The sequence below is a fragment of the Bos grunniens genome, chromosome 25, assembly GCF_055505025.1.
Source record: "Bos grunniens cultivar Pamir isolate PY7600 chromosome 25, Bosgru_T2T1.0, whole genome shotgun sequence".
NCBI lineage: Eukaryota > Metazoa > Chordata > Mammalia > Artiodactyla > Bovidae > Bos > Bos grunniens.
This window is the reverse complement of record NC_141189.1, coordinates 4,628,620-4,646,682: the sequence shown is the minus strand read 5'-3', so window position 1 is coordinate 4,646,682 and position 18,063 is coordinate 4,628,620. Positions and strand designations below refer to the sequence as shown.

General features: G+C 51.2%; 1 protein-coding gene across 5 annotated transcripts in view; it reads right to left on the bottom strand.

Annotated features, from left to right (window-relative positions):
• The window catches only part of CYTH3 (cytohesin 3), a 68,424-nt gene that overhangs the window by 6,899 nt on the left and 43,462 nt on the right, over window positions 1–18,063 (bottom strand). For all 5 annotated transcript variants that reach the window (XM_086373919.1, XM_086373920.1, XM_086373921.1 and 2 more), the window contains exons 2-9: window positions 10,291–10,373; window positions 8,723–8,787; window positions 8,257–8,323; window positions 5,099–5,217; window positions 2,508–2,588; window positions 1,615–1,727; window positions 1,382–1,530; window positions 596–707 (exon numbers count right to left, since the gene is read on the bottom strand). In XM_086373919.1, the coding sequence (XP_086230045.1) occupies window positions 596–707; window positions 1,382–1,530; window positions 1,615–1,727; window positions 2,508–2,588; window positions 5,099–5,217; window positions 8,257–8,323; window positions 8,723–8,787; window positions 10,291–10,373 (789 nt within the window). The remainder of the gene's footprint in view (window positions 1–595; window positions 708–1,381; window positions 1,531–1,614; window positions 1,728–2,507; window positions 2,589–5,098; window positions 5,218–8,256; window positions 8,324–8,722; window positions 8,788–10,290; window positions 10,374–18,063) is intronic.

The following is an 18,063-nucleotide window of genomic DNA, read 5'->3' as shown; positions in this document are numbered from 1 at the left end:
TGCGCTCGGGCCCAAGGACGCGGAGGGGCGAGCTTGTCTCCGCCCGGCATCTCCACGCGCCTCGGTCCCTCACTCCTCGCCCAGCCGCGGAGGGGCGACGCGGCCGCGGCACCTTGCCCTGCGTGGAGGATGAAGTGAGCCCGGCACGTCTGAAGCCACGAGGGCCAGATGGATGGCAAGCAAGTCGGAGCTTCACACGAACCGACAGAGAGGAGAGGAGAGGAGAGAGCAGCTGGCAAGGGGCAGGAAGCCGCTGGGTACGTACCTCCTAACGCAGGACAAGCAGGGACAGCCCGTCACAGAACAGAAAGGTGGGAGCCACAGGCAGAAGGAAAACAACAAGAAGGCACATTTAAACCACGCATCGAAAGTCAGCCACACCGAACCAAGAGAGGCGGCGGGCGCCCGGGGGCGGCGCTGCCGCCGGAGCAGACCCCGCGCGGGCGCGCCTAGCCGCTAGGGGGCGCTGTGCGGGGACCTCTGGGAGCCGACGCCTCCGGCCGCGCGGGGAGGCGCTCCGGGCGCCGCGGGGGCTGCGGCGCGGGCGCAGGCAGAGGGGCCACGGCGGGGTCCCGCCCCCGGCGCCGCCGCTCACCCAGCTTCAGGAGCCAGCCCTCCCGGTCGGGGTTGAAGAACGTGTGCGTCAGGTCGTTGCCATCGTCCTCGGGGATCTTGAACGGTTCATTCTTGATGCTCTCGTACAGGTTCTGCGCAGGGAAGGCGGCCGGGGCTCAGGCCAAGCGCCACAAGCCGCCCCGCGAAGCCCCCCAGGGCGTGCCCAGGGCCCCTCTAAAGGCCGTCGACTTGGGCGCAAGGGCAGGGCCTGATGCTCCTGAGCCCAGAGGTGGGGACGGGACGAGGACGACACGGACCGGTGAAGAGGAACACGGGGCGGGGGGAGGGGGGCGGCTACCTGGGGAGGGGACGGGGGACATAGGGGTACACGGGGAGGGGGGCACGGGGAGGACGGGGGCACGGGGAGGAGGGGGGCACGGGGAGGAGGGGCGCACGGGGAGGAGGGGCGCACGGGGAGGAGGGGGGCACGGGGAGGAGGGGAGCACGGGGAGGAGGGGCGCACGGGGAGGAGGGGCGCACGGGGAGGAGGGGGGCACGGGGAGGACGGGGGCACGGGGAGGAGGGGCGCACGGGGAGGAGGGGGGAACGGGGAGGAGGGGCGCACGGGGAGGAGGGGCGCACGGGGAGGAGGGGGGCACGGGGAGGAGGGGCGCACGGGGAGGAGGGGCGCACGGGGAGGAGGGGCGCACGGGGAGGAGGGGCGCACGGGGAGGAGGGGCGCACGGGGAGGAGGGGCGCACGGGGAGGAGGGGCGCATGGGGAGGAGGGCGCATGGGGAGGAGAGGAGCATGGCGGGGCGGCTCACCCGCAGCAGCTCCTCGGGGAGGTCCCCGCCCTCGTTGATGCCGCGATTCATGGTGACGAAGCGCTCGGCCGTGGGCTTGTCGCGCACGTTGTGGTTGTGGAGGCTGGTGTTGAGCATGATGATGGCGAAGGACAGCACGTAGCACGTGTCTGGGGGTGGTCAGCGCCGCGGGCCATCAGCACAGGCCCAGCCCGGGCGCCCCCGCGCGTCACCCACCCGCCGCGCACACTCACCCGTGGACTGGAAGACACCGGGGTTGCACAGGCAGTAGCGAGCAGCGAAGGCCTCCATCATGCGGTCGATCTTCTGCGCCTCGCCCGGCAGCCTGAAGCTCCAGAGGAACTGCCTGCAGGGGCGAGAACAGGGGGGTGGGTGGGCATCTCCGAGAGCAGAGGCCCTGTCCGGGCGGCCAAAGCGCACTGACCCCCTGGACACCGAGGTGCGCCCGCTGTCTGCGCTCCCTGCCCACCTGCGGGAGCCCCCACGGCTGATGAAGAGAACAGGGTCCTTGTGGGCGCACCCCAGGCTCTCCAGGCCTGCCCCTCCCCAAGACACCGTCTTCAAAACGCTTAATTTAAAACTGGACCCACAAGCGCGGCCTTCAGCCAAGGCCAGGGGCTGAGCCCACAGCAAGGCAGCGGCCACCTCAGTCCACAGCTGGGGGAGCAGTCACCAGGAAAGCGGGGGGAGTTGGGGGGAGGTGCTGCGGCAGAGGAGACGGGCTGAGACCAGCACCTACCAACGAGGCTGGGAACACGGGCCAGGGCGGCCTCCCTGGGCACAAAACCCACACCCTCCTCGGCACACGCTAGGCCTCCACGTGGTTAGTGGGCAAAGCCAAATGTGGCGTCAAGTGGGCCCAGGCCTAGCGGCACTGAGACTGCACCCAGAAGTGGGAAGGCGGAGGCACCCACAACTGCCAAAGACAAGGCAAAGAGACAGAAGGCAAAGCGACAGGGAGCCGAGCCAGAACCTGGGCCACAAGGAGGCAGGAGAGGCCCGTCCCTGTCGTCCCCGCCTCCCCCCAACCCCGTTTCTCTCTCTGGTGGCTGGAGTTACCCACAGGGTCACCGCCCAGCCACTCGCCCAACCAGCCTCCCTTCACACGCAGGGGATGAATGCTCACCTTAAGGCTTGTACGAGGTTGAGATCAGCAAACTCGTGGAGTTCCACAAAAGCCTGAAGAACTTTAATGTTAAATTCATCCCTAGGAAAGAAAATGGACTTTACAGCCTCACTGCATGTCATTTCAGTCCTTTTATTAGACATTTCCTAAAGCAAGTGAAAATTATGACCAACCTAGACAGCATATTAAAAAGCAGAGACATTATCCGTCTAGTCAAGGCTATGGTTTTTCCAGTGGTCATATACAGATGTGAGAGTTGGACTATAAAGAAAGCTGAGTGCCAAAGAATTGATGCTTTTCAACTGTGGTGTTGGAGAAGACTCTTGACTGCAAGGAGATCCAACCAGTCCATCCTAAAGGAGATCAGTCCTGGGTGTTCATTGGAGGGACTGATGTTGAAGCTGGAACTCCAATACTTTGGCCACCTTATGTGGCGAGCTGACTCATTAGAAAAGACCCTGATGCTGGGAAACATTGAAGGCAGGAGAAGAAGGGGACAACAGAGGATGAGATGGTTGCGTGGCATCACCGACTTGATGGACATGAGTTTGGGTGAACTCCGGGAGTTGGGGATGGACAGGGAGGCCTGGCGTGCTGCGGTTCATGGGGTCGCAAAGAGTCAGACACGACTGAGCAACTGAACTGAAAGCAAGTGTTCAAGAGATTTAATGTCATATGATTAAAAGACAAGTTCTTTTTCATGGTGCGTTTGTTTTCAAGCTTAGCTCAAGGGAGACGACCCAGTAGGATGTGGAGTTTACTTCACAATCAGTACGAGTCAGGGAAAGACCCCAAATACGAGCCCGACTGCCAAGGTTGAGAGTCCCCTGTGCTGAGCACTAAGGCACCCACCCAGGTGTGTGGTGCAGAGTCTCAACCTCAGAGCCACCACGAAGCAGGCGCTAGTCCTGTTCCCGCCTCCCAGGAGGGATTCTGAGGCTCAGAGCCAGGAAACGGCTCATCCAGGGTCACGAGCTAAAAAGCAAGGTCCTGGGCTCAGAGAGGAAGATGGTTTGGAAGTGCTGCCTCCATTAATAACTAGCTTTTAAAAACTAAACCGAGTAGAGTTTAGTAGAATACCAGTAGAGTTACTGGCTCACACGGTAAGGTCACTATTTGGAAGAACTGCCAGTGAGTTTCCAAAATGGCAGCACCCTTGTTTTTTATAGCCACATATGAGGGTTCCAATTTCTCCACATCCTCACCAGCATTTACGATCTTCTTTAATGACAGCCATTCCTAGTGGATGTGAACGGCTACCTCGCTAGTTCTGATTTGCATTTCCCGGATGACTCATGATGTTGAGCACGTCACCATATGCTTACTGGCCACTGTGCCTATGGCCTTGTCGTAACGCCTGTTTATTCTGGCTGCACAGGCGCTTTGCTGCGGTGTGCAGGAACAAGCTTAGCTGCCCCACGTCACGTGGGATCTTCGTTCCCCAAGGAGGGACTGAACTGCATCCCCTGCACTGGACCACCAGGCAAGTCCCCTATCATACGCCTGCGTATGTATATCCTCTGGATGAATGTCTACTCAGACCCTTTGCCCATCGACGACTGTCTTTTTATGACCGAGTTGTAAGAATTCTCTTTATATACCGGATACAAGTCCTGATCAGATTTCTGACCTGCAAATATTTCTTCCTATTCTGTGGGTTGTCTTCTCCCTTTCTTGATGATGTCCTACGAAGCAACTTATGTTTTGGAATTTAATGATTTTGTTTTTCTCTTTTGCTGTCATATCTAAGAAACCCTGGCCTAATCCAAGGTCACAGATTTATTACTAGGTTTTCTTCTTAGTGTTTTATAGTTTCAGTGCTCATATCTAGGTCTTTGGTGAGAGATCCAGTGCCATCTTTCTGCGTGTGGATATCCAGTGGTCTCAGCACCATGTTCTGAAAGGACTATCTTCCCCACCGAACAGACTTGGCATCTCGTTTGATGGTCTATGTGAGGGTCTATTTCTGGATTCTCAACTCTGTTCCATGACCTATATGTCTGTTCTTACACCAGCACACCAGACTGTCTTCGTTAGTGGAGCTTTAGTCTGTTTTATAATTGGGAAGTGTAAGTTTTCCAACTTTGTTCTTCTTTTCCAAGACGGCTGTGGCTATTCTGGGTTCCTTGAATTTCTGTATGAATTATGGGATGAGCTTGTCAACTTCTACAAAGAAGTTCGCTTGGATTTTCTAGGGAGTATGTTAGATTTGTTTATCAAGGTGCAGGCAGTTGCCATTTTTGCAACATAAGTCTTCCTCATACCCCCAACTAACGGGGGCAAGACGACGACCGAGAGAGCCGAGGCTTCTGTGCAAAACGTCCCAAGAAGGTCACGATGGTTTCTGGGGCGAGCAGCGGCCTCCTGGGTTCTGCCCCCATCCCCAGGCTGAGCAGAGGGCCCCAGAGGAGCGTAGACGCCACCTGGCCCCAGGACCGCCCCTGCCCCTGCTCACAAGGACACAGGGGAGGATGTGGTTCTGCAGGGCTCGCTCGGTCCTGGGGAGCACGGGCAACCCCGGAGCCCACGTGACAGACCCCGATGCGAGGGTCGGCCTGGGCAGGCAGGTGGCCCTCTCCCCTTGAACTCACCTTTCACCCAGGTAGTCCCCGATGACTGTCTTATTCAGGCCTTCCCCTTTATACAGGAACTGGGCCACATCCTCCGGGGAGCTCTGCAGCAGGTCGTTCTCTATTAGAAACTGGATTCCCTGGAGAGGAGTGTGAAGGAAGCAGCGCTGAGGAAGGTCCAGAGACCACGTGTCACCGCCTCGCTGGTTCGGACACAGCCGAACTGACACGAGAGCACAGTGGGGTGCTCCCATCACCGAGCTCATCTCACCCATCAAAGAAAAGCGCTTCCAGGCCTCCTGGGAAGCAAGCGGGTTAAGGACAGACAGGCTGCGGAATAAGCCCTCCTAAGTGTCACCAGACATTATAAAGGCAGAAGGAGCTACAACACAGAACTTGCCCAGCTCAGGAAAAGGGTCTGTCCTGTGTGTAAGAGGAGCTCGTCGTATGTGGCTGGCCAACCCAACACCGGTCACAAGCACCCCCTTCCCCATGCTCCCTTGCAACTTGAAATGACTTTGTGAACAGATCGGGTCAAAAAAACAGGTTAAGTCTGTGAGGAGGACCCTGGAGAGCTGCTCGTTTTCTGATAAAAGGGGACTCCTGAGGAGCACGGCTCCTTCCTCCTCCTTCCTGCCGTGAATGCAGATGTGATGGCAGGAGCCCTGGCAGCCGCTGGCAACACAGGGAAACGCCAGGAAGAACACAGAACCCTGGGTCCTGGGAGCCACTCGACACCGTGAGGTGTAAGCCTGAGGTGTAAGCTGTCTTCCTGGATGTGGCTGAACACATTCATCGGTCACCGTGCCACTGAGCTCAGGCAGTCAAATCCACAGCCAAGGAGGGACCTACGGAAACTGGCCAACAGTCTCTACGAGTGCCTGCTGGACCCAAACTAGCAGCGCTCGGGCTCGCAGGAAGCCCTAAGGAGAGCAAAAGTCTACCTCCGACACAGCTTCTGAGCTGGTTTCAACACACACATTAGGAAGCTTTTAAAGGAGGAGGGAATTCGGCTGTTTGCCCAGAGATTGTTTCTACAAATGCAGAGATGGCCTTCTAGCTAAAAGCCTAAAGGCCCAAGGCCAGGGCTCCCTTGCACGATCCATCTGAAAAGTCTATTAATTTTTTAAACACATGAACAGCCCCAACAGCCTCATGTGGAATTTTTAAAAACTGGCAACAACCCAGCAGTCAGTAAGAGAACCATCAAGTACATTCTAGCACATTCACACGATGAAAAGCCATAGGACCAGATGGAACAAACACAGGCACGGATAAAATCTACAGACGTGACACGGAGTAAGAAGACTCGGTGTACTGTAATTCCACCTATGTAAGCTTTTAAAAAGGCAACACTCAGGGGCCCTGCATCTTGGTCTGGGTTGCAGTTACACGCGTATTTGCATCTGTTAAAATTCTTCAAGCTGTACGTTTAAAATCTGTGCACCATGTTATTCTTCAAAAGAAAAAAAAAGTTTACTGAAGAAACCAAGTCTGACAATCCTAAATTAACTGCCCTATATTTCTGGTGGGAGCTTAAGTGGGTACAGCCACCTGGGTACCATTTTCAGAGTGTGAACACACGCTGGGACAGAGCGTTCTGATGAGAGGTGAGCACAGTCCTCACCCAGATTCCTGGAAAACAAGGCCGGGGACAAGGGCGGTGCCCGGGTGAGGGACGGAGTGAGGCAGGGTAGGCAGGCTGGGCAGAGGCTGCCTGACCTCAAATCCATGCCAAGGGGTCAGGGGCAGGGCCGCCCCCCACGGCCTCGCTGGAGTCCTCATCGTCAGGACTTGACGGGCTGTGGGCGAGACAGTAGACTCTGTGCCCCCAACACTGCAGGGAGCGGGCCTCTGAGGAGCCCGAGGTCCAGGACACAGAGGCAGAAGCTCCCTGGGGATGCAGGCCTCTGTGACCACTGTGGCTGTGATACTGGCAAGGGTGGTGCCCAGTGGCCCACCCGGGCCAGCCCCCTGCAGTGGCTGCCTCCCCTGCTGAGGGTGCTCGTGGCCGTGGGCCCATGGTGGGGCCGTGGCTGCCAGACTTTACTGGGAGCTCTGGTTTCTTTGCTCTCTCTTTTTTAGCTGTGCTGCCGCGCATGATCTTAGTTCCCCTAGCAGGGATTGAACTCTCGCCCGCCGCAGTGGATGTGTGGAGTCTTAACCACTGGACCACCTGGAAAAAGGCCTTTTTAATCTGGCATCTCACCCATGGGTTCGCTTCTGGCTTAGACATGTACTATCCCAATGACTCTGTTTCTGAAGACCACAGAAGGTCTTAGCGGTGAACGTGAATCACTTTTCCAGAGACTGTGGAAAACATTATTTCATCCTCGATTCAGCAAGGCTGAGGACAAGCTGGCTGTGATTTTCATTTCTTCTTAGAGAGGCTGGTCTCTCCTTCCTGGAAATTTCCTGAGCTTCTCTTTATCCATAAGTTTCCTGATATTTCACTCGATACAGTGACGCGTGCAGGCCTTTTAAAACCGTATATCCCGCTTGGCATTTGGTGAGCCCTTTGAGTCTGAGAAGCTGATCTTACTCCAGTTCTGAAATGTTCCAGTAGTTCCCTGGAACCAGGAGGGTGTGGTAGGGACTAAGTGCTTCCTCTGCACAGCTCCTGACAGAGTCACTTCTCAGCAAACCTTACTCCTCGTCATTGCAGGTGTGATGCAGGGTTCATCGGATTCCTAGGCCCTGACAGCGAGCATCTCAGGCTGAGTGCGGACACCGCCCTGTCTGTTCTGAGAGAAAACCGGACTCTCTCTGTGAACTGGACAGCCTCCCCGTGCAGCACCTAGAACTTAAAGCCTGGTCTTGAAAACTTCCCCCTGTTAGATCATCGCCCTCTAGTGCTTGATACATCTACTCTGTAAACCCAACTTCCAAAGGGAAAAAAAACAAAAACCTCGTTACAAATCCCAAATATCAGATCATCAACAAGTTCACAAAACTACTGCCCTGACGATCTGGAGTTGACTCACACCTTGTAAGCAGAGCATCAGGAGGCAACAGGAAAACTCTCACAGGGGCCTGAACACCCAGCTAAATGAGACTCTCCTGTGCCTACAGACGTGCTGTATCTGAAGAAAACTCCCTTTGGAGACCCTTGAACAGGGACTCATGGTGTGGATATCTGTAAATAACACGTGCAGCCGTGCTCGTGGCTGGCCACTCACCTTTCTGGGATCCATGTTGAACTTCTTCCTCCCCATGGCGACCTGCTTGTTCCTCTGAGTCGTTTTGCTGTGCGTGTGGAACAATGAAGAAGCTGTTACTCGAAGTCTGCACAGAGCACAGGGAGTTTGTGTCCCCTCCTGACAGGACAGCTCGGGAGGAAACAGGCACAGCCCCCCAGCGCCCCTGTCCGAGGGTCCCCCAGTCTCCCAGGTGGGCTCAGATCAGGGCGGCCACAAGGCTCTTTCCCTTCATAGTGATGAACCACTGAGCGGAAGCAGAGCTCCCGGTTAGAGAGAGGGCACGTCGGGGCAGGGTGCTTCTGAGGGGTGTGTGCCCGCGTCCTCAGCGGCAAGGCCGGACAGTGAGGGGTGGCGGAGAAGGGCCAGTCCTGCACAGGCACCCCCGGCCCGGCCCTCTCCGCTGCCGTCACCACGGCGGCCTGAAGGGGCAGCCATGGCCGCTCACCTCTCCTCCACCGACGTGAGGTTGTCGATCTCCGTCATCACTTCCGCAATTTCATACTTCAGCCTCTGTAGAGACAGAGAGCGCACGCTGTGGGGCTGACACAGGGGCCTCTGCCTCCCGGAGACATTTCAGGCCCCTAGGTGCAAGCCGCCCTCGGGTGCGTCGGGACAACACAAGTGTGGAGATACCAGGACCTCTTCTTGACATAGAGAGCTCCCAGTCAGAGCCACCCTGACTCGGGAGCAAACAAAATGACCACCTGTCCACCTCCCAGCAGAACGAGAGCAGAGGGGCCCAGTAGGCAGAGCCTAGAGTGCGTGTGTATAAAATCAGGGGTGAAAAGATACAGACGGCAAAAGGGAGCAACAGGCCCCGCCACGCCACCACACGCCCACCTGCCAGCGCTGGCACCCAGGTCCTCAGGATGGCCTGGGCCAGACACACACAGGTCAGTACCAGGCCCCAGCCACCGTCTCTGGATGACTTCTGTCACCCGGGGTTCGATGCGGCACCATGGACAGAGCCCAGGAGGCGTCGAGGCTCTCGCCTGTGGCCTCAGGCAAGCCCAGGCCTCATGGAGGGACAGGTCCTCCCCAGTGAGCCGGCTCTGAGCTCCTGGGCCTTGGTGGCCTCAGCTCAGAAGTGTGGTCATGAGAACCACACGAGGCTCCGGGGGCACTGCGATCACTAATGTACACTGGAATGTTAGCCTTAAAATATACTTTCAACCAAAGCACACATTCTGGGTTACCTGATTTTTCCAAGAATGACAGGTAACCATAGAAGAAAAAGTTTCACAAACTCTCTCTCAACTACAAGGAAATTTTTATCAAGATCCTATGATTCTTACGTGCCAAGAAACTCCAGACTCAAACTGTGAGCACCTAGAAAGGAACTGCTGTCTGGACATGGCTCAGTCCCACGGCCAGTGGCCGGGGAGCCAGAGCGGACTTGGGCTCGCCAGTGGTTAGGAAGCTGCTCAGAGAACAGCCGCACGTCCGATCGATTTCTACAAATATTACGAACACACCAACTCGGAGACTGTGGCTGGCTCCCCTGCACCTCCCGTGGGAGCCCTTTACCCGCCCTCTGATCACACAAGGGCAGAAGGTGCAACGCCCGTCTGTCTGCGTTTATCCGTCATTCTACACCCACCAGCTGGTAGGTGCTGGGCGCATGGCCAGAACTCAATATAGGTTTAGCCCTTTATTCAAAAGATCCCTGCGTGCCAATAACATGCTAGGCAGTGTCCTAAGTGCTGGGGACACTGGTCAACGAGACAGGGGCTCGTCCTACAATTTCCAAGGGCAGCACGTGTGACGCCCTCTGTGACGCTGGAGTCAGGAGTCACTCGCTCTAGACTCCAGTCGGGCCTTCTCCTCCACCCCAGAGTCTGTCTGCCTGGCGAACACCAGTTCTGTTCCAGTAGCCTGGGTAACTCCCACTCCCTGCCTCCCTGTGTGGTTCGAATATGCACACACTAAATATCCATTTTTTCACATTTTCAGGAAGCTACTTGATTTACAATTTTACCTAAGAGCAAAAATGAAAAGACATTTTTTTTTTACCTCAATGTCATCAATAAGTTCCTTTTTTCTTCGACGGATGTCTAAAAGTTCTTCTCTTTCTTCTAGTGAAAGGTCTTCAGGCACTGAAATTTAAAAAAATAAATCAAATTAAACAACTCTGGAGAACAATCTGTAGACAGCCACTGAGATTGAAGATGGGCATATGTGCAAGCCAGCAATTCTGTGCCCAGTTATTTATCCAAAGGAGCCAAGGAACCCCCGCTTGCAGACCCCATGGAGGACACTCGCAGCAGCGCTGTTTTGAGAGAAAAACAATCGGAGTCGCCACTAATAAGAAAATAAACTGTGGTATAGTTATGGAACAGAATCCCACACGATTACCAATGGCTGAACCCAGTCCTTCACACAGATGAAACTCACGATGGACGAAAAGAAGATAAAAGCAGCAGACAGACACTGGATGTGGCACCCTCCAGGGGGGTGACATGTATGTACAGCAGAGCATCAGTAAATGCACCACACTCCCGAAACCGCTTCCTTCTGAGTAGGCTGGTGTGGGAGAAAGTACATTCCAGAAGGATACTGTGTGTGTGTGTGTGTGTGTGTGTCAGGAGCTCAGTCATGTCCAACTGCAATCTCACAGACTGTAACCTGCTAAGCTTCTCTGTCCGTGGGATTCTCCAGCAAGAACACTGCACTGCACTGCCATTCCCTTCTCCAGAGGATCTTCCAACCCAGGGACTGAACCCGGGTCCCCTGCACTGCAGGCAGGTTCTTTACCATTGGAGCTACAGGGAAGGAGGATATCAGGAAGCATCAACACAGCGGGTGAAGGCTGGCTGTCGTGCGGATACTTGCTTAATTTTAATTGACAGAGTTCTTCATAATATCCTGGTATTAATGATTAACCCCTGCAGCATTTTCCATTCTTACGTCTATATTCTCTTTATTTTATGCTATAATTGACTTATTTCATAAACCTTATCAGAAAAACAGCCTCTGATTTTAATAATCCTCTACTGTGTGTTTAACTTCTATTTTATTAATTTGTATAAAGAAACAAAAGATTAAGAATCTGAGCAAATAGCAAGAGAACACACAGAGCTTCTACAAACAAGTTAAGATAATGGGATCATGGCACAGGGACAGACAACTGGACCAGTGAACTGGAAGACAGTGGCCAGAAAGATACACACGGGCTTACAGAAACTGATTCAGCAGAGCCAACACTGCAGTTCAGAGGCAGGGCGGACTCCTATGCACGACACGCGCCGTGTCAGTTATCTCCATGTGAAAAAATGAGACTGAATCCTGATGATCGTCATATTTTTAATCAGTTCCAAGTAGAAATAAAGGCTTAAGTTCACATAATTTCTTATAAAGAAAGAATGTATTTATAAATTCAGAGTAGGAAATTGTATCACACACCCCACACCCTCCCCCCACACCAAATAACTTTGAGAGCAGCCATTCTTATCCTAATTTTATAATTAGGGAAACAGGCCAAGAGACATCTAATGATCTCCCCTGATACAGAAAGAATGTTTGAAGAAGTAATGGCTTAAATGTTCTGTATTTGATAAAAGACGTGAACATACATGTCCCAGGTGCTCAAGCTCCAAGCAGGATAAACCCAAAGACCCACAAGGTCCCAGAGTGTGTTACACGTGGGCCCAGCAGCTCAAGAGTGTCACCATGGACACGGTCTTTCCATCCTGGTGTCCAAAGTGTCAGCTTCATCCTAAAGCTGCTGCTAGTGGCTTCCAGCAGCTTCTTATTTATGCATGGGGAATGGGGTGGGGAAGTATCCAGATCAAGAGGAAAAATAAGAACCAGCAGAGAATGATGCTTCCAAAACCAAGACAGCAAAGATGTGCCAATCCTTGAACTTTCCAAGGAATTACTCCTACCAGCAAGCATCTTAATGTAATTAAGAAGGAAATCTGAAAGCAACAAACCAACTGGTTGACACCATCCTGTTACAAAAGAATAAACACACCTACAGAGCACAGACTGGGCTCCCAAAAGGGACCTCATAATGAAAAAAAAAAACCTGTTGTTCTGCTGAGTTCACCTGTGCAGATATATGAGAACAAGAGTCTGAAAGGGTGGGGCTGTAGTTCAATCATCAACAGACTTTCTGGTTTTAAAAAACCCACCTCCAGCTTCTCCCCTCCAACCCTGATGATAAATAGGGTTGGCTGATAACAGAGTGAAGGTACATCCTAAGAGAGTCTAAACACAGGGGTGATTCAACTCAAGGTCCTGAAGCTTCTAACCATGATCACCAATGGACTTCCTTGACCTTCTCTCAGTAATGCCCATCTTGTCCTATACAATTAAGGCCCTGAAGAGTTAAAGCAAGAACCATTTACTTCACAGTCACTCTGGCCAGAATTTGCACCTCTAAAAGAAAGACTCTGTGAGGTGGGACAGTGACACTGACTATGTTAAAAAGTGTCCTTATTCACACTGCAGAACTGATGAGCTGTGATGTTATTACATCCATACTTAGAAACAACTCAGCCAAAAATTAAGCAAAACGGTAACAACTGTTAAACCTACTGGATTGATAAATGGGTGTGCATTACCTATTTTATACTCTAAGGGTTTAGAATTTTTCATAAGTTAAAAAAAAAAAGGTTTCAAGTACAAATGGCACCTTTTCAGGGTGTTTGGCTAAAGTATTAATGAGAAATAATGGGATGTTCCCTGGCACACTTGAAAGAATTAGTAAATAGAAAGAATAGAAGCAGATAATGAAATACTCAGGGCCAATCTCTTCAAGCTCTCACTGAAATATCTCGCTATCCGATTATTTCTGCTGCTGCTGCTAAGTCGCTTCAGTTGTGTCCGACTCTGTGCGACCCCAGAGACGGCAGCCGAAACATGCGGTGAATACCAACGTTCTGCTGGTAGTCAGAGAGAGCCTATCGGTATCTCTTGGTGTGCAAAGGAACTTTTCGGTCACAGACTCTGGTCATGCACAGGTTACCACTTGCAAGTGCCATGGGGAAAAAATGGGGAGATAAGCCATGTTCAAAGAAAGTGTTCTTAATTATCACCACCTCTCCCACAACTCAGCAGCCTTCTCCCAGTGAAGGCAAAAATTGGGTTTGGCTTGCTTATCATCCACATTTTGTCACTTTGGATTTGTTAGGTAAGATGAAAGTCTACAGCTGATTTTTCTCCTAAGAGCTAGTTTTTTTTTTTCTTCACTGAAAAAGTTATACATGGATATGGTTACACAGAGGCACAAGCTCTCTGAACATATACAAAAGGGCATGCAATGAGACATTTCCTTCCAATCTCAATAAAAGCTTTTTTTAAAAAAAGCAAGTTAAGTGAAACCTGCTGGTAAGAATTCTTTGCAATTCACTGCAGCTGAACGCTCCAATCATGATCACAGTCTTCCTGATTTTTCAGCAATAAGGGTCTTGCTCAAGTCTCAACACAAAGACGGGGGAGGCGGAGACACAGGGTTATTCTTCACGTCCCTTCAGGCCAGTTCCGTTAGCCACGACCAGCAGGTGTGGTTTCTACAAATACAAACGTTTTCACGGGGGAAAAGCAGTGTGGGAAGGTGGTGAGAAATGCCCTGTTTTAGTACAGAGGTGCTGCCAGTGAGGTTTCAGATTAAGAATCAGGAGCAATTTGTGTAATTCAGGCCAGGCACCCACCTTTCTTGACAAGTCACTCAGTTCAGTTCAGTTCAGTTGCTCAGTCGTGTCCGACTCTTTGCGACCCTGTGAATCGCAGCACGCCAGGCCTCCCTGTCCATCGCCAAGTCCCAGAGTTCACTCAGACTCACGTCCATCGAGTCAGTAATGCCATCCAGCCATCTCATCCTCTGTCGTCCCCTTCTCCTCCTGCCCCCAATCCCTCCCAGCATCAGGGTCTTTTCCAATGAGTCAACCCTTTGCATGAGGTGGCCAAAGTACTGGAGTTTCAGCTTTAGCATCATTCCTTCCAAAGAAATCCCCGGGCTGATCTCCTTCAGAATGGACTGGTTGGATCTCCTTGCAGTCCAAGGGACTCTCAAGAGTCTTCTCCAACACCACAGTTCAAAGGCATCCATTCTTCGGCGCTCAGCTTTCTTCATAGTCCAACTCTCACATCCATACATGACCACAGGAAAAACCACAGCCTTGACTAGATGGACCTTTGTTAGCAAAGTAATGTCTCTGCTTTTCAATATGCTATCTAGGTTGGTCATAACTTTTCTTCCAAGGAGTAAGACAAGTCACTGCTGCTGCTGCTGCTAAGTCACTTCAGTCGTGTCCGACTCTGTGTGACCCCATAGACGGCAGCCCACCAAGCTCCCCGTCCCTGGGATTCTCAGGCAAGAGCACTGGAGTGGGCTGCCGTTTCCTTCTCCGCAGACAAGTCACTACCTTCCCACAAATGGAGGCTCTCGGGGGGAGGCCGGTGTTTGGGGTTCGGGATGTGTGATTTAATTAAAGGACTGGAGTGAGAACTTCTGCTTTCAGCCCAGACGGAGTAACAGGGATAGACTTACCCTCCTGTCGGAAACAACAGCAACAATGGACACACTGTGCACCCTGCCAGGTAGCTTTCAACACCAAGGCCAAACAGCCGTCTTGAGGCAGTAAAACCTTAAGGAATTTATCACGAGGTGACCTGAGGATGTGGTGGTGGTGTAGTTGCTCAGTCGTGTCCAGCTCTTCGAGACTCCATGGACTGTAGCCCGCCAGGCTCCTCTCCCCAGGGGGTTTCCCAGGCAAGCATACTGGAGTGGGTTGCCACTTCCTCCTCCAGAGCATCCTCCTGACAGGGCCTGGACCTGCATCTCCTGCACTGCAGGCGGGTTCTTCACTGCTGAGCCACTAAGGGATGTTTAAAGTCCTTTCGATGGGACGGGGGTTACTGCTGAGCCACTAAGGGATGTTTAAAGTCCTTTCGATGGGATGGGGGTTACTGCTGAGCCACTAAGGGATGTTTAAAGTCCTTTCGATGGGATGGGGGTTACTGCTGAGCCACTAAGGGATGTTTAAAGTCCTTTCGATGGGACGGGGGTGGGTGGGGCTGGACAGATACCAGAAGAAAATCTGCATCTACATGGAAGAATGGAAAATACTGTAAATGCCAACTATGAGAGTAGACCTTTTCCCCACATGATATGAATCTCTTAAAAACATTTACAGCTACTGTTTAAGGCAAAAATAACAAAAAAAGTGTGTCAGGTTGAGAACACATGAGCACAAAGGCTGGAAGGGGAGAAATGCAACTGCACTGTGAGGAGCTCCTACCCTGGATGTGAAGTGGCGTGATATTATTTGATAGTAGAGTCTGATAAACTAAAAGTATCTAATATCCAAGAAGAACTACCGATTAAAAACTAAAATAAACCACAAACATAAAGCATGCAAAAATAGCTTATTAATAAGAGTGGCTCAGTCGGTAAAGAATCTGCCTGCAATGCAGGAGACGACACAGGTTCAATCCCTGGGTAGGCAAGATCCCCTGGAGAAGGGAATGGCAACCACTCCAGTATTTCTTGCCTGGGAAATCCCATGGACAGAGGAGCCTGGCATGCTACAGTCCATGGGGTCACAAACATCAGACACGACTTAGTGATTAAATCACCACTTTATGACGTTTTCACTCCAGTATTCTTGCCTAGAGAATTCCATGGACAGAGGAGCCTGATGGGCTACAGTCCATGGGGTCACAAAGAGTCGGATATGACTTTGCCTGTGTGTACTGAACTACAACTTCCTCCAATTTTAAAGAAAAACTAGAGAAACATGACAACAAGTGAACAAAACTGGGCACAGCAGTCATTGTTTTTACACAGAACAGTTTTTAAAACAAGTTTAACCATGGAGTACTTTTTGAAAATAATATATTGATAAAATATTTTAAATGTATTAATACAGCCTTAAAATATAGCAGAGAAATGGTTTCACATATTGCCAGTAGAAATGACCAAATTTTTATTAACCTAGTATGCAGTAAATGGAGAAGGCAATGGCACCCCACTCCAGTACTCTTGCCTGGAAAATCCCATGGACAGAGGAGCCTGGTGGGCTGCAGTCCATGGGGTTGCTAGGAGTCGGACACGACTGAGCGACTTCACTTTCACACTTTATGATGTTTAATAAGACCTCAGATCCCATCAAATATAACATCCATTTCAGTGATGTCAAGATTTGGAAAATTTTTGCAAATCAGAATCATTGGAAAAGGGAGATTATCATATATGCTGATCAAAGTATAAGCAGATGGTATCTCCAAGTATGTTCTAATTTTCAAATTATATTAATAACCTATTTAGCTAACAGATTCCAATCCACCAAGAAGCTGCAATTTGGTTTATTGCTATAGTTATCTAATGACTGCCTTACAAATCTTACACACACACACACACAACACTCTATGAGGTTAATCAGTAGCTCTCCTAGAAGATGATAATGCTCCACAGATGTGGGCTACAGCCAGAAACCCTCACTGTTTTAGCCACTCAACATCAAACTGATAATTTAATAAATTTAACAAATTTGATAATAGGTGATAAAACAGAGTTAAACAAGCATGTGCAGATGCCTCGCAACTGTGTACTTTTGGTACCTAGCCCTAATGGAAACTGATGTCACCTAAACCTTAATGTTACCTTGACTACTAATCAATGCTAACTTTTCTGTTATGATACGGTATTTTTCAGAGTTTTGGTCAATGCTGCAGGCACTAAGAATGCTGGGAAAGCAAGGGTTTGGCCTCTGGTCCCGTTAATTCATTCGATGAATGAATTCGATGAATTCCCGAGACTCTGTAGGGGAGTGTGGTTTAACCCAAGCAAATGACACCTCCCTGGAACACTATAAAGCGCGATAGACAGTTAAAGCAGGAGGGGCCCACTGCTCTGACGGTGTGGCTGCACTGAGAGACACTGTGGCCGTCGGCAGCTGGACCTCCGGGTCTGGTCACCCTAAGGACTGGCTGCCCCTCGTGTGGTGACGGAGGAGCCCACGTGGCTAGCGGGGCCAGCAGTATGTCAGCCACATCAGGGTCCCGGTCAGAGGAAGCCACCGTTTTGCTCATCCATTCATCTACTGATGGATGTTTGGGCTGTTTCTACATTTTGGCTGTTGTCAACAATGCTGCTATGAATGTGAGAGTAAAATTTTTGAAATTTAAATCCACAAACATGGATTTGCTCCATAATCCAATGTCATACATCACTGCTCTGAGGATATCATGGTTAGAGATGCCATGAAATCTGTAACCAGAGCAGCAGCACCAGCAAAACTATTAAACTAAGAGAGTTCTTTATTCTGTACATGTTTTAAATGTATTTATTATTACTTTTGGCTGCGCTGGGTCTTCGTTGCTGCGTGAGGATTTCTCCAGTTGCGGTGAGCGGGCTTCTCACTGCAGTGGCCTCTCTCATTGGGGCTTGGAGGCTCTAGAGCGCGGGCTCAGCAGTTATGGCGCACCAGCTTACTTGGCCTGCGGCAGGTGGGATCTTCCCAGACCAGAGAGGAAACCTGTGTCTCCTGCATTGGCAGGCGGATTCTTAACCACTGGACCAGGAGCGAAGTCCCTAAGAAGATTCTTAACTGACTTGATTGTGGACTCTTTTTTTTTTTTTTTTTTTAACAAAACAGGACACCTCTATGCTGTGTAGCCTGTTGAGTATAATTAGGGACAAACTCGCCTGGTTTCTTTTTTCTTTTAAAATTAATTTCCATTGGAGTATAGTCACTTTACAATGCTGTACTAGTTTCTGCTATACAGCAAAGTGAATCGGCTATGTGTATACATATATCCCCTCTTTTTTAGATCCCTTCC